Here is a 16,729-nt window from a genome sequence, read left to right as displayed (position 1 = left end):
TTTAAAATGGAACTGAGAGGCAAAACATTGTATAGCTATAAAAAAGGGGAAAAAAGCTTTATATATTCTCAGCTGCATAAGAGCTGGAGGAGAAGAAGAAGCAGAAGCACACCGAGCTTCCCAGTGAATGGATGTGCAGTGGGGGCATGTCAGGGCAAGTCTGATCATTGGAGGAGAGCAGAACTGACCATGGTTTGCTCTCCTGCTTAGTGTGGTCTGTTTTAAGAAACAAATTAGGATAGCAGGGATTTTGCATAAAGGAAGGAATGCAAAGAGAACAGAATACTCTCTCATACGAGTACATGGTACAGCAGGCACATATCAGGAATATGAAGTGTTGGGGGTAATGTTTTAACAAGAGGAGGGGAGGAGTAGCTTCAGGGGAATAGCATTGCTCTATCTAGGCAGTAGGAGAAGGGAGGGGTGGGGAGGAGATCAGCTTACACACAGACTATGGAAGTGACAGGGAGAGGGGGAGATGCTGAGGAGAGAGCAGGCTGACAGAGGCACATAAACTGACCATTCTGTCATGGATCAGCAGCCATGATAACCATAGTCAGTTTACAGAGGAGAAGGCAGGATCAGCCAGGTATTGTGCAGCATAGAAGGGGGCAATTGACGTGGCAAAAGCACTGTGCTATATCTCTGTGCCTTAAAGGGGTTACAACTACTTTATTTGATTGGTTTGCAAATGAACAGGAGACTGGCACAGAAAGCCCGCCAGGAAGTGTGCACGGCGCTGCGCTAGTAACAGCCAGGGAGACATTTCACGATCCCCGCAGCCGAGCATCGGCACAATGTCTCCCTTGCTGTGATTGGCACAGCGCCATGCATACTTCCTGGCGGGCTCTGCACGTGTTCTATGCGAACACGCCAGAGCTCATCCTTGGTGTCCTGTGCCTGTCTGCAGTGTCAGAGTTGTCTGAATCACAAGAGTTGTTGAATGGAATGATAGTAGGAAGCCTTTTAGTGGAGAAAAACACATTTACACTTGTGTAGTCCAAGTCAGTATTTAGCTATTTTCCTGGAATTCCATTTATAGATAAAAAAATTGGAAGTTGCATATAGTTAATACATGTAAAATATTGTATTTTCAGAGAGTTTACATGGTAGGGAAGGCCAATACAGTGTTTGAAGACCTTCCAGTTACCCTAAGACAGCTGAGAAGCCGTTTGGAACAAGATAACTCCATCCTCTCTTCTTTGCCTGCCAGCTCTTTATATAGGAATGACGAGGTAAGTTCATTATGTCCTGAATGTAAATATTTTTAAAGTGAAGCGATTAGCTGTTCTTTCATATGGCAATGGCGGCTATTTTGTGAGCCGATACAGTATTCCTAATGCCGTGTACACGCGATCGGTTTATCCGATGAAAACAGTCCGATGGACTTTTTTCATTGGACAAACCGATCGTGTGTGGGCCCCATCTTTTTTTTTTTTCTTTTTTTTTTTTTTTTTACATCGGTGTAAAAAAATAAAACCTGTTTTAAATTTTTCCGATGACAAATAAACTGATGGTAAGTTCCGATCGTCTGTGTGGAACTCCATCGGAGAGAAAATCCACGCATGCTCAGAAGCATTGAACTTCATTTTTTCGGCTCCGGCTCCTCGTAGTGTTTTACGTCACTGCGTTTTGGCACGGTCGGAATTTTAGTCTGATGGTGTGTATGCAAGACTGATGAAAGTCAGCTTCATCGGATTTCTGACGAAAAAAAAGCCATTCGATTTTATTCCATCAGAAATCTGATCGGCATAAGAGTGCATGAAATCACTATGAGCCAGTAAATAATCGGTAGAAGACGACAATATTGATAATCAAGCTTCAGAGTTTTCTCTGGGTACTAATGTTATATAGACTTTTTCCCAAAAAGCAAACTGGCAAGTGTTAATGGACTTTTACAAAAAAAAAATACATGTACGCATTAATGTGTTCAGGTAACATTCACATTTTTAATCAATTGCTGTTCCCATAGTATTCACAGATCTCCACTTTCACAGAATAATACTCTTGCCTCTATGGCATCCTTTAGCGCTAGAAATGGCCTCTAAATAGCACCTGAAAACCGCCTCCGATGTATTTCGGTGTGAATTTTCCCACTGGGGCGATGCACTTGCGGCAAAAGTCCTGCAAGCAGCATGTTTGGGAGCGCTGAATTTGGCACTCCCAAAATGCCCTGCCCATTGAAACCACTTCTTTTGGGCTCCTTCTAGCGGCCGAAAAGCGCTGCTTAAAGAGTGCTAAAACGAGCGGCCAAGCCCCTAGTGTTAAAGGGGTCTTAATGCTATGTTTATTAACCACTTGAGTTTCTGGGCCTTTCTCCCTACATCCACTTGAGTCCCAGAGTTTTTTCCTTTCCGCAATATCTCTGTTCCATGCATAATACCTTTTAAGTGTTTGGAATGTACTGAAACAATATATATTCCTTATTCTCCTTCTCTACTGAAACAATATATACTTCTCCTTACAACATACAGCATACAGTCAGGTCCATAAATATTGGGACATTGACACAATTCTAATCTTTTTATCTCTATACACCACACCACCACAATAAATTTGTAGACTTGCAGCTTTAATTTGAGGGTATTTACATCCAAATCAGGTGAACGGTGTAGGAATTACAACAGTTTGTATATGTGCCCCCCCCCCCCCCCACTTTTTAAGGGACCAAAAGTAATGGGACATTATAACAATCATAAATCAAACTTTCACTTTTTAATACTTGGTTGCAAATCCTTTGAAGTCTGGAACGCATAGACCTCACCAGATGCTGGGTATTATCCCTGGTGATGCTCTGCCAGGCCTCTACTGCAACTGTCTTCAGTTCCTGCTTGTTCTTGGGGCATTTTCCCTTCAGTTTTGTCTTCAGCAAGTGAAATGCATGCTCAATCGGATTCAGGTCAGGTGATTGGCTTGGCCATTGCATAACATTCCACTTCTTTCCCTTAAACTCTTTGGTTGCTTTCGCAGTATGCTTCGGGTCATTGTCCATCTGCACTGTGAAGCGCCGTCCAATGAGTTCTGAAGCATTTGGCTGAATATGGGCAGATAATATTGCCTGAAACACTTCAGAATTCATCCTGCTGCTTTTGTCAGCAGTCACATCATCAATAAATACAGGAGAACCAGTTCCATTGGCAGCCAGCCATACATGCCCACGCCATGACGCTACCACCCCCATGCTTCACTGATGAGGTGGTATGCCTTGGATCATGAGCAGTTCCTTTCCTTTTCCATACTCTTCTCTTCCCACCACTCTGGTACAAGTTGATCTTGGTCTCATGTCCATAGGATGTTTCAGAACTGTGAAGGCTTTTTTAGATGATGTTTGGGAAACTCTAATCTGGCCTTCCTGTTTTTGAAGCTCACCAATTTACATCTTGTGGTGAAACCTCTGTATTCACTCTGGTGAAGTCTTCTCTTGATTGTTGACTTTGACACACATACACCTACCTCCTGGAGAGTGTTCTTGATCTGGCCAACTGTTGGGTGTTTTTCTTCACCAGGGAAATAATTCTTCCGTCATCCACCACAGTGGTTTTCTGTGGTCTTCCGGGTCTTTTGGTGTTGCTGAGCTCACCGGTGCGTTCTTTCTTTTTAAGGATGTTTCAAACAGTTGATTTGGCCACACTGAATGTTTTTGCTATCTCTCTGATGGGTTTGTTTTATTTTTTTTCAGCCTAATGATGGCTTGCTTCACTGATGGTGACAGCTCTTTGGATCTCATATTGAGAGTTGACAACAACAGATTCCAAATGCAAATAGCACACTTGAAATTAACTCTGGACCTTTTGTCTGCTCCTTGTAAATGGCATAATGAGGGAATACCACACACCTGGCAATAGAACCGATGAGCAGCCAATTGTCCCATTTCTTTTGGTCCCTTTAAAAAGTGGGAGGCACCTATACAAACTGTTGTAATTCCTACACCGTTCACCTGATTTGGATGTAAATACCCTCAAATTAAAGCTGAAAGTCTGCAGTTAAAGTAAATCTTATTCGTTTCATTTCAAATCCATTGTGGTGGTGTATAGAGCCAAAAAGATTAGAAACGTGTCAATGTCCCAATATTTATGGACTTGACTGTACTTCTCCTTCTCTACTGAAACAATATATAATGTTCCTTCTCCGATAGGGCTTTAGATGCATATATCTTTTGTCCTTGTGTGTGTTTTTTGCTTTTATTTATTTTGATGGTAAGAATACAAAATTGCTTGGTGTTTAGCACTCCTGTGCTAAAATGTTAATTACTCGTGTGTGTGTGTGTGTGTGTGTGTGTGTGTGTGTTTTATGTATGTGAGATGGGGACCTTAGATTGTAAGCTCCTTAAAGGCAGAGACTATTTTGATTGTACAAATGAAAAAGCACTGTAATTATCAGCAATACAATAAATGCCCTTAATTTAAATATAAAATATGTAATCAACCTTGTCAGTTGCTTAAACATTACGTGTGTGTGTGTGTGTGTGTGTGTGTGTGTGTGTGTGTGTGTGTGTGTGTGTGTGTGTCTAAAACATCATATGTATGTATACATCTATCTTCAGAGAAGACAGATAAAGTGGGTGACAGATTGCGCTGGAGCATGGCCTGATCCTCGGAGGACCTCATATGAGGGGGTTAAAGCAGTGCCCAGGACTCAAGTGGTTTAAAACTCCACACTCAATGCACTTTTCCCATTTCTGCACTCCATTTTTCAGAGTCTTCAGTAATTGGGGATCCCTATTGATTCTGTGTGGTGCAGTACCTTAGTCCAATGATTCAGAGCAGATTGCAGGAGCCAGAAACTTATTGGGATACTGGTGTAAACTGTAGAGAGCAAAGTTTGTTTATTCTACATGTATTGCAAAGAATGCTGTGGAATTTTACACCGTACACTTTGCTCACCAAAGTCTACCCAGATAATGTTTATGAAAGTAGTCTTTAAGACATAATGTGGCAAATATTTGGACTTCTCTTCACTTTGTATGCTGGTGACAATGGCAGGGAGACTAGAGGTCCCATCTGGCTGCTGTGTCAAAATTTTCAGAGAATGTTGCGTGCTGTTCTAACAGATTCTCCTTGATTATTTCACCAACGCCCCACTAACCTAATGTTTCAAATCTTACCATGTCATTGCTGCATCATATTTTTATTAACCCCTTCCCGCTCGGCGTATGATAAAATGGCGGCCACGAGATCTGTCACAGCTATGACTGATCACTGTACCAGCCTGCTGCCAGTATTCTGTGATCATTGTAACCAATCGCAGTAGATTACATGACCATTGTAAACAATGGATGGCTTCCTTTCATTGTATATAATTGTGTTGCTACCGTGTTTCCCCAAAAATAAACCCAGGTTTTATAATAATTTTGGCAACAAAAGACAGTGGGGCTTATTTTCAAGGTAGGTCTTATGTCATGTGCTGTTGTCTGTCCCCCTCTCACTCCTTGTCTGTCAGAAATCACCAGTGGAACTGAGTAAAAGTATTGTAAAATGCTAGAATTCACTCTACTACAGTAATATATAATGTAAACCGTGTGTGTGTTTCTGTAATAGAATTGTGTCAAATTCCTTCTTGTGGCGCCGCTCGGCGCTTCCATGACCCGCCGGCACTCTCTTCCCCACTCCGAGCACTGCAGAGGGAGGGGCCGAGATCCCCCGCTGAAAGCTGGGAGAAGTGGAGGAGAGCAGCGGGAGGTCAGCTGAGTGGCGCTGTACCGAAGGTACTTGACACAAATATATATTATAGAAACCTACACAGTTTCCATTATATACTACAGCACTTTAAACTAAGGCTTATTTTTCCGGGGTAGGGCTTATATTGGAGCCCTCCCCGAAAATAACAGTGATTCTTCTTTTCAGGGTAGGTCTTATTTTTTGGGGGCAACACGGTAGCTGTGATTGGTCAGTGATTACATGATACAAAAAAAATCATGATCGCTTCCCTGGAATAGTACAGTATAGTAAACATGATATTGCTCTGTTCACAGTGTGGGGGGGAGGGAATATAATAAGAAAAAAAATTATATATAACTTTTTACACATGCTTTTACCAGTCAGTGTCCCTGATCACTGCCACACCCGATTTTATATGAAAACGCTTCTTTTTATTAAAAAAAAAAACAGTGGTTATTTAAATACCACCAAAAGAAGGCTTTTGGTGCGGCAAAAAATTATAAAATGTATTTTGGGTAGTGTTGCATGACCACACAATTGTTTAAAGTGCAACATCACTAAAAAGTGGCCTGGGCAGGAAGTGTGCGATATATTAAAGCGGTTAAACTGCATCTAAAGCCAAATAGTTTTTTGTTAGTTTTGAATAGAATAGGGAAGGGTTTTTGCAGCCTGTGTCCTGCTAGGGAGATGCATGGCCTTCAAGACCTGAAAGTGAGGGAGAATTCAAACATTTTGTATTGTTTACACCGGAACAGGATGGAAATCTTTCAATCAGCAATCTGTTCTATAGTGACCGCTCTGAGGGGATTTTTCCTCACTTCTGTTGTGTCTACAGGACAGGAACTAAAGCAAAATCTCCTCAATGGCCCCCAGCGGGACCAAGATGGCAAAAAAATGGCAGGGATCTCTGTTCTATTTCCTTTTTATACATTAGTTTGCTTTTAAGAAATATAAAACTTTGAATGTAAATTAATCCTTTTTTTTTTTTTTTTTTTTTTTTTATAGACCGATCGGCTCGTTCTTTCTGAACTGCAAGTTCTACAGGACATTACAACTCTGGTAAGCAATCAATTAAACACTATTGTAGCTGTAATCCAACTTCAGAATTTTAAGTAAAAAAAGTTTACCTGTATACCATTGAGAATGTTTGCTATGATTTACAAAATATATAGCTAATGAGTCCCAGCACCCAACGAATCCAGCAATTCAATATCTGTATTCCAAGCACTCATATATTGGTGTGCTTGGGTGGGAACCAGCTGGAATGTCAGTTATGTCTTTGGATTGCAGCAAAGCTGGATATCTCAAATACATAACAGTATCTGCATCGAGCTTTTAACAGTTGACTAATCCCTAATAACTATTCTACAAATCAAGGGAGTTATCCAGCTAAGATATCGAATTTTTAAGGCAAATTGTACTTGGTGAAAAGACAGTTTTGCATTTTACATGTGTTACTGTTTACGTTCTGATGTTCATAACTTTGGATGGCAAATCTGACTTCAGGGCCATCTAGTCAAACCTCACTTCTTTACCCTACACCAGGGGTCTCCAAACGTTTTCAAACAAAGGGCCAGTCTACTGTCCTTCAAACTTTAGGGCCGGATTGTGGCCAGCAGGGGTAGAAAATGTGCAGAGCCCAGCATCAGTGAGAATAAATAGGGCCTCAGGGTTGCGGGTCAGTAGTAGGCGTAGTGCCCCATTATTGGTATTAGTAGGAGGAATAGTATCCTATCATTGGTATCAGTGGAAAACATAGTGCCCCAAGGGCCGGATAAAGGCTAGCAAAGGGCCACATCTGGCCCTCGGGCCGCAGTTTGGAGACCCCTGCCCTACACCATATTTACCTAGATTTACATTGAAGGTTGAATATAATTTTTATTAACAGAGATAAATACACAAATAGGTATTCAAAATGAGTACCGTATATTCTCAAGTATAAGCCGACCCGAATATATGCAGAGTCACCTAATTTTACCCCAAAAAAAATTGGAAAACGTATTGACTCGAGTAAGGGTCCTTTCACACGAGCGGACCGTTCGTCCGTTCATTACAAGTCCGTTAACGGACTTGTAATGAATCCCTATGGGAACGCGTCCGTTAGCGGATGGAGCATCTGCTAGCGTCAGTCGGGATCCGGTTTTCCGAACGCAAGAAACCCTATTTTTCTTCCGTTCGGCGGAATGGACGCAGACGGACAGACGGTCCGTCTGCATCCGGTCCCCCATAGGGGACAGCGGAGCAGAGACAGGGCGGTCCCTGCACTGTGTGCGGGGACCGCCCTATCCGCCGACAGCTCAGCGGGGATCCCGCTGAGCTTTGGCGGACACACGGAGCGGACCCAGAAACGGTCCGCTCCGTGTGAAAGAACCCTTAAAGCCTAGGGAGAGCAATGCAGCAGCAGCAATGTAAGCGGAAAAGAGGGTCAACCATGCCCATTTGCATGCCTCACTTTGCCTATTGCAGCCTTGCTGATCGCCATTCCTGATTATACTCCTGACTGTGTACCTGATTATAGTGACATGCATAGTCAGACGGCAGGCGTCCATTGTTAAAAAGTTGTGCCGCCTCCTCTTTCTATTCCGTAATAAGTGAAACACTGTTTCCCAGCAGACACTGTGTTCTCGGACGTCCTTTCATCCTCGGACAAGAGGACGTCCGTGATAGGCGGAACAATGTATGCTGCGAAACTAAGTGTTTCGCCTATCACGGAACAGAACGAGAAGGAGGCGCGACCGTCTGACTCTGCAACATAATCGGGTACACAGTCGGGAGTATAGACTTGAGTATAAGCAGACTCGAGTGAATATATTTTGTGAAAATTTCTTTAAAAGACTTTGATATTCAGTATGCACACCTCTTTCATACAGCTTTCTCGGCATAAGCATCTGGCCAAAGATAATGCCCCAGATATTTATTGTCTGGAACTGACTGGTTTGGAGGAGATCAAGAAGCGTTATGGTGAAGACTCTGTAAAATTCAAGGATGCAAGTAGACTTTTGTCAGAAGCTCTTCAGAAGGTAACTAAATGTACAGATTTCCATCCTTTAAGTCGGCTTTTGTGAATGTGGGTTGCGGCAATGCCACAGGGCTGTTTCACTAATGGGCAAGCTTAAATACTGGACTAACCCTGCTCTTTGGGCTTAGGTTCACACTACTGCGATGTGACTTTACACATCACTGAAAAAAGGGTTTATTCCTCCTCTTTAGAACCATGTAAAAAATAATCCTGTTCCGTTTTTTGGCCAAAAGTACATCCAGAGCCATTTGGTTTATAGTGCAGATACAGGCTGGTCCTATAGTCTGTTTTCTGAAGGCTCTATTGTGTTTCACACTAGTTCATTGCAGGGCTTTATTGGTTTATAACCTGTTTGGTTCCACTTTCAGAAAATGGAGAAATCCTAATGTTCGATAGTGGAAATGCAGCTCAATGCAGATCCACGTAGATCGGCGCATTAATCCGCCGGGCGTAGCGTATCTAAGATGCACTACGCCGCCGTAACTTTTTTTTCTTCGAATCCTCAAAGAATTTGCACCGTAAGTTACGGTGACGTAGTGTATCTTTGGCGGCGTAAGGGCGCGGAATTCAAATGGATGTGATGGGGGCGTGTTTTATGTAAATACGTTGTGACCCGACGTAAACAACGTTTTTTTTTTAACGGGCGCATGTGACGTCCGTGGGGGTATCCCAGTGCGCATGCTCGAAAATAAACCGGAACAAGCCAATGCTTCCGACGGTGACGTCATTCTACGCAAATCCCTATTCGCGAACGATTTACGCAAACGACGTAAAAAATGCAAAATTCGATGTGGGAACGACGGCCATACTTAACATTGAGTACGCCTCATAATAGCAGGGGTAACTATACGCTGGAAAAAGCCAAAACGCAAACGACGTAAAAAAATGCGCCGGAAGTACGTTCATGGATCGCCGTAACTAGCTAATTTGCATAATCAACAAGGAATTCGACGGAAACGACACCTAGCGGCCAACGGAAAAAATGCATCTACGATCCGATGGCGTACTAAGACGTACGACTGTCGGATCGATCCGAGATGCAGTCATATCTTGTATTGTAGATACAAAACAAAGATACGGCGCGGGAAATTTTAAAATGATGCGGCGTATTAATAGATACGCCGGTGTAATTCTTTTGTGGATCTGCCCCATAGGGTTTTTTGCCTTCCTCCAGATCAACTATGGGTATAGGGCAGTGATGGCGAACCTTGGCACCCCAGATGTTTTGGAACTACATTTTCCATGATACTCCACTACACTGCAGAGTGCTTCCATATCATGGGAAATGTATTCCAAAACATCTGGAGTGCCAAGGTTCACCATCGCTAGTATAGGGTTTTATATATCCAATAATTTTTTTCTATTGGTTAAACTATTTGCATTCCCCCCACCCACCCTCCTCTCCCCAACCTAAATATGTAATAATGTCTGACCTTACTACCATGTGCAGGTTGCGATAGTAGTCTGTATACTAATTTCATATTTTTCCAGTTTGCAGATGATATGTACAGTATTTATGGGGGAAATGCAATAGTGGAAGTTGTTGCCGTGGAAACATTTGAAACCCCCCTTGTAAGGAAAAGCCGATCCATTCTGGAATCTCAGGCCATTGTAAGTGCACCTTGAGCAGGTCCCTTTGACTGCAGTTAAAGGGGAAATTGTAATTTATTTTATTTTTTGTTGTTTTCTACATGTACATTAGAAATCTTTTTATATAAATATTTTACCAAACAGTGTTAATATGTTTAAACAACTTTTTTTTTCTATCTGTAGTTTTAAAAATCCTCTCTGTACATATACATGTTTTGCATCCTGCTTAGTAGCGTTGCACAATGGAGGTGCCTTTACAGTTTTTTTCTCTTTAGCTATGCAAGTTTGCCAGGCTGTAAACCAAGGGTGCCCAACCTTTTTGAAGAGCAAGCGGAGGTTCACCAGTTTTATATAAAAAAAAAAATGGACACTTGCTTGTCCAGGTCGCCCGCAACATCGGCAACCGAAGCCAAGTTACCGCCATCCTCAGTGAGAGAATCTGGAAGTGAAGCACTGCGGCTTCACTGCCCGGTTCCCTACTGCGCGAGTCACACTGTGCCGTCCTCAGTGGTCCCCGCTGTGTTCTGGGAGCCGTGTGTTTCCCAGAACGCACCAGGGGGGGTGACGCGAAGGGGTGGGACTCCCGCGGGTGTCTATACCCGGTAGTGGTGCAAATTCCTGTATTATACAGGTATCTGCACCCCCCTCCCCCTGAAAGGTGCCAAATGTGACACCGGAGGGAGTGTTCCGAAAAGCGGAGGTTCACTTTTGGGTGAACCTCTGCTTTAAGCGACTTGATTACTGGTCGCGGGCCACAATGAGTGGAGAGGGTGGGTGGTAGTCCACTTTTTTTTATAGCAAATTTACTTGGAGGTAAATGGAGGGTACGATTGGGTCGGACTGAGCGTGTGAAAGGGGCCAAAGGCTGCATTCATAGTGATGCACTGTTTACCCGCCTCAAGGGTGAAGCACAGTTCACCTGTGGCTTTCCTGTAGGTTAGCTGAACTTTACCATAGGCTTCTATTATATCCTGTAGGTGTGGTGCACTTTCAGAAAGCACACCAAACTCGCAGGTAACCCGCAGGTGCACTGCTCTGCGGATCAGTTTGATAGCAGCCCAGTAACCACTGCAGAACAGATATGCCCATAAATACAATGATTTTAGTAATAAACTTGCCTTTTTAATAACGGTATTCTTTTCTATTTTATTCCATCCCAGAGTAGGTCGCGGGCCACATCAGAGGGCTCCACGGTCCACATGTGGACCCGGGCCACTGATTGGGCACCCCTGTTGTAGATCTGGTAGAATAGACAGTTAAAGTGACAAAGGGATAGGCTATCAATCATCAGTTTTAAGAATATGGTACTGCATGTTTTTGGACTTTTTTATAGACTTTTTAATGAAACCAATATTTTTTTTGTTTCAATTAAACCTCTTTTAAATAAAGTAGGGAAGGACATCTTACCATATGGTTCATTGAACACCATTTTTCCTGAGCGCACTAGACACTGACTTTGTTTATTCTCAGAGGTGTAAAAGGCCTGCTTCTATTACAAAGCAGATTTGTGTTCTCTATTAACTTATAACTAAAGGCTATTGTGTGTGTGTGTGTGTGTGTGTGTGTGTGTGTGTGTATATATAATATTAGTGGAGAGAGATTTGAACACCTGTCTGGTTTTAATTACTGTCCCTGCCCCTGTTGGGGAGATTCATCCTCACTTTTTGTCATGTTTTATTTGCCATTCCTATTGAAAGTGAAGTAAAAAAATTAAAACCCTTAATACTCGGTTGTCGCCAGAACAGGAGTAAAATGGAAATCTTCCAGTGAGTACGCTGGTTCTGGTGACAACCAGAGATTCCACCCCTTTTTGGAGGGATTTCCTCTCCCTACCTGTTTTGGCTATGGGACAGGAAGTGAAGAGAAACATCCCAGATGGGACACAGGTCCCAAAAAAAACATGCCGGTTGTTCTAACTCTGCCTTGTGGGGGGGGTTTGTCTTTAATTCTACTTTTAAGACCCCCTTTCACACTGAGGAGTTTTTCAGGCGGTACAGCGCTAAAAATAGCGCTGCTTTACCGCCTGAAAAACTCCTGCCCAGCAACCTCAATGTGAAAGCCGGAGGGCTTTCACACTGAGGCGATGCGCTGGCAGGAGAGAAAAAAATCTCCTGCTAGCAGCATCTTTGGAGTGGTGAGAGGAGCGGTATGTATACCGCTCCTTCACCGCTCCTTCCTATTTAAAACAATGGGAAACCACAGTAATACCGCCCGCAATGCGCCACTGCAGAGGTGCATTGTGGGCGGTATTAACCCTTTATCGTCCGCTAGCGGGGGTTAATACCGCACCGCTAGCGGCCGAATCCCGCAGGAAAACCGACGGTATATATACCGTCACCGCGGCTCCCTCCCCAGTGTGAAAGGGGCCTAAGGGTGTTTTTAGGAAGATTGTGTAGCTAGTCTTATGCATGTCAGATATAAATGTTCCAATGTACTAGGGCTGCTTTATTCAAAGTGAAGAAAGGCCTGGTTAGGTGCCATCCAGGGTCCTATCTAAGGGAAGCAAAAGGGGCAGCTGCTTAGGACAATAAAGAGAGGCTGACCTGGGTTTTTGGGTCTGTCGCACAATGATAAATGTAAAATTACTGGCAAACCATTAGACCCCCCTTTCACACTGAGGCGCTTTGCAGGTGCTAGAACGCTAAAAATAGCGCCCTGAAAGAGCCCCAGGGCTTTCACACTGGAGCGGTGCACTGGCAGGAAAAAAAATTCTGCTAGCAGCATCTTTGAAACGCTGTAGGAGCGGTGTATACACTGCCCATCGAAATCAATGTGATGCTTTTGACCCTTGTGGTGATTTTGACGATGGTAAAGCGCCGCTAAAATAGTACCGCCGACGCCCCCACCGCCCCAGTGTGAAATGGCTCCAAGTCATAGCTTTATATATATATATATATATATATATATGTGGTGGGGTGTTTTATAATCTGCCCAGGGCATAAAAAGTTCCCATTTTTAATTTTTGATGCTACTTGTACTGCCTCGTCCAGTGTTGCAGTGCAATGCACCGGAGTACCATCATTGGCAGCAGCTCCACTTTTCATTCCTTCTCGTTATCTATAAATGGCATCTGACTTTACTATGTGGAAAAACCTGTTTGCCACAAAACCTTAACTAAAGTCTTTCATTATCTGTTTTAGAGTAACCCTGGCAGTCCATACAACCTGGCCTATGAATATAATTTTAACTACGCTGTTGTCTTCAACATCATCTTGTGGATTATGATTGGCCTGGCTCTAGCAGTCATTGCAGTCTCATACAACCTGTGGAACATGGACCCTGGCTATGACAGCATCATCTACAGAATGACCAATCAGAAGATTAGGATGGACTAGAGTTTGGATTTCCTAAAGCAAACCATGCCATTCCTCTTGCTATCCCAGCTTATTCCTATACCTCTCTAACAGTACCTGCGTGTAGAGACTCTAATCTCCTTATAGCACCTCTCTCATGTCACAGATCTCTAACCGTCCTTAGATAGCGGCAGCGAAACATTGTAATCCACCACATACCATCGCTTCTTTCCCTATTGATTGGAGACAGGGGTGTGTTTTTTTTTTTTTTTTTTCCCTGTTGGTTGTCCTCAATAATGGTTCTAGCTAATCTGGAAAGTAAGGGAGCTGCCATTGTATTAGAAATTATGGAAGAACTGACTGCTTTCAAAAGGTGTTCTTTTTTTCAGTCTGCGTCTTCACATTTACTATCTACATATTGCTAGAGTCTTGAGATTGGGAGCAAAAAGAGCCTCTGTGCACCTACTGTGTTGGAAGGGATAGCAAGAGGAATAACATGGTTTTACCCTGCATTATTTAAAAAATAAATTCCATTGTTCCTCATTTTTGAATTTGTGAGTATTTAAAGAAAAGGTATACAAAAAATATATTATGTACTACTGAGGTTGTTCAGATTAAATGGTCCTTTGTAACTGGAGACACAGAGAAAACAGGTTGGCAAAGGGCAGCAATATTTTCACTTTGAAAATCTGTAACTTGTTGGTTATTAACCCGTGACTAATAGATATTCCAATATCTAAGCTATGCCTCCTCTCTATTTGTATGTCTGATACCCATCATCTGGACTGGAAGTGAAATATCCCTTGAGGGGGGACACAGACGGCAATGAAACCACCACACAGTTTCTAAACCTTCCAAAATGTGGTTTTATTGCTACCTCTGTCCCCATTGGGGTTTCAATCACTTTTGTGTTCTGTCTGAAACCTTTCAATAGGGACAAAGACAACAACTTAAAACTTGAAGTGGGAGGGAGGGGGGTGTACAGTTAAAGTTTTATGTTAGATTTATTCTCATTGTGCTACATATGTAAAAAAGGCCATAGTCTCGCCTCGTATGCACAAATGATATAAAATATTCTGCTTGTGGACACTTTTTTTTTTTTTTTTTTTGGCCTGGATTCTGCCATGCCATTGTTTACTTGATAAACACATTTCCTTATGGCATCAAAAAAGAAGCTTGGGAAATTTTGAAGCATCTTGGTGCAATCAGCCCAACAACCACCTGTCTGCAGATGGTACAGCTCTATTCTGTGCCTCTTTCAAGTGGTATTCGTGTTTTTTTTTTGTTTTTTTTGTTTGTTTTTTTCAAGAATCCGTTGGAAGTATTCATCTCGCATTCCTCTAATGGTTGTAAATGGTTTATTTTAATTGATGTAAATATTTAACTGCAGACACCTCAAAATATTGAGGCTGTATTTTCAACAGTGTTGGGATCTGAAGATGCTTTATACATGGTTATATGTTAATAAGTAAAAACATCTGGAAAGATTGGCATGGTGGTTAAATTCCTAAACAATTTGAATGTTGCGGCTGAAAAAATAAAAAAATAAACGGTATAACACTCGCTACTTTATAATTATTATAGGGAACCCTTCCCCTATGGAGAATATCCAGGTCTGTTCCTCAATTCTAGACTGATCATAAAACGATCAAATTGTTTTCAAATCCCTTGTTATGCTATTTAAAGCAGAACTAAACCCACCAATTTAACTGCTTCCAAAATGGTTTCATTCTAGGCATGCCTTGAATGATAACCGTTAGAGCCAAAACACAGGGGCGACTCAGCCGCCTGACAAGTCGCGCTTCACTCTATTCAATGGAACCGTTCTAATAGGAGCGACTCAAGTCACTCCGACTTGGAAAAAGGTTCTTGTGTGACTTTGGGTGCAACTCGGGCGCCTTGCATTGACTTCAATACAGAAGTAATTTTGCAAGTCGCCTCTGAAGTCTTCTTGAGATCGCCTTGCCGAGTCGCCCCCAAAGTTGTGCCGCCCCTGTGTGAACCCTCTCCTAAGGCCCAGTTCACGTGCGTTTTGGAGCTTATTGAACTTCGAGCTACAACACTTAAAGCAAAAACCTACCGTTTCCAATAGCCCTTCTTTACGTCTGAATGTCCTGTCGCTTGTAGCAAAACGCCTGTCGCTCAAAGTACACAAGCTACTTTTTCAGGCAGAATTTTGTGTGTTTTTGCATAGATTTCAATGGAAATGCCTGAAAAGCACGACATGAGCTTCTCGCCAAGCTTTTTTTTCTTTCAATCATTTTGTCATGTTTTCTGCTCAAACCGCAGCTATTCACCCCTTTTTGGTTGAAAAAATGCCTCTCAAAGCTGCAGAAATTTGCATAGCTGCTCCAAAAAAAGCTCAAAAACACTTGAAAATGTGACGCTTAGGTGTGAATGTAGCCTAAAGCTACTAGTGTATTTATGTTAAGTCTCAACTGAACTATAAAGCTATCAAATGGCTAGTGTCATAACTGGTCACATAGGCAGCACCCTGGCAAGTGCAGGTCAAACAGTGGGCTAGATGTCTGCTTCCTTGGCTGTAGGGGATAGGGGGGTTTAGTTCTGCTTTTCAACATTCCAGCTTAGTATTTTAGTTTTTGTTTTTTGTTTTTTTCAGTCCCTAGGAAAGTAAAGGCAGCTTGAAGCATCTCACAGGGTAACTGCAGGTGAAAAAAATTCCATGTGCCAGAAAGTACCCTGCATTTGTCCATTTACACAGGCCCTAAAGTTGGTGCCTCAATTTTAAACCTTTTTATGCATAGACAGCCCACAATCAAGGTAATCCTATGGGCATAGTGCACATCATTGCAGTGCAGTTCATCGCAGTTAACAAAAAAAAAGAGCATGCTGCATTTTTCTGCACTGCAAATGCAGGTAACTTGATACAAACACCAAGCCCCAAAAAGTATCAAAATGCACTGCAAACGCAGTGCTAAGCGCAAATTGCATTCAAGTGCGTGTCAAATACATGCAAAAATGCAGTCAAAAACACCCAGTTATGTGCAGTTTCTGCGGTGAATGGGCCCTAAAAGTGCTTAAATGTTTGGTGTCTTTCTAGTTAAAAAAAAATAAGTTTCAAGTAATTATGGTAAGTCCCAATTTCTAGTACCTGAAACAAAGCCTTTCTCACCACCCCCTGGGTACATTTGTAAATGAGTGTGTGGTCT

The 16,729-nt window shown here is 42.5% G+C and overlaps 1 protein-coding gene across 1 annotated transcript in view; it reads left to right on the top strand.

Moving 5' to 3' along the window:
* Nucleotides 1-16,402, top strand: part of ATP6AP2 (ATPase H+ transporting accessory protein 2) — a 41,352-nt gene extending 24,950 nt beyond the window's left edge. Inside the window, exons 5-9 of the mRNA XM_040338109.1 lie at nt 1,098-1,235; nt 6,663-6,716; nt 8,528-8,677; nt 10,168-10,287; nt 13,407-16,402. Coding sequence (XP_040194043.1) covers nt 1,098-1,235; nt 6,663-6,716; nt 8,528-8,677; nt 10,168-10,287; nt 13,407-13,601 — 657 coding nt within the window. The 3' untranslated portion in view covers nt 13,602-16,402. The remainder of the gene's footprint in view (nt 1-1,097; nt 1,236-6,662; nt 6,717-8,527; nt 8,678-10,167; nt 10,288-13,406) is intronic.
* Nucleotides 16,403-16,729: the final 327 nt, after the last annotated feature.

The sequence above is a fragment of the Rana temporaria genome, chromosome 2, assembly GCF_905171775.1.
Source record: "Rana temporaria chromosome 2, aRanTem1.1, whole genome shotgun sequence".
Classification (NCBI taxonomy): domain Eukaryota; kingdom Metazoa; phylum Chordata; class Amphibia; order Anura; family Ranidae; genus Rana; species Rana temporaria.
This window is presented reverse-complemented; position numbering and strand designations above follow the sequence as displayed.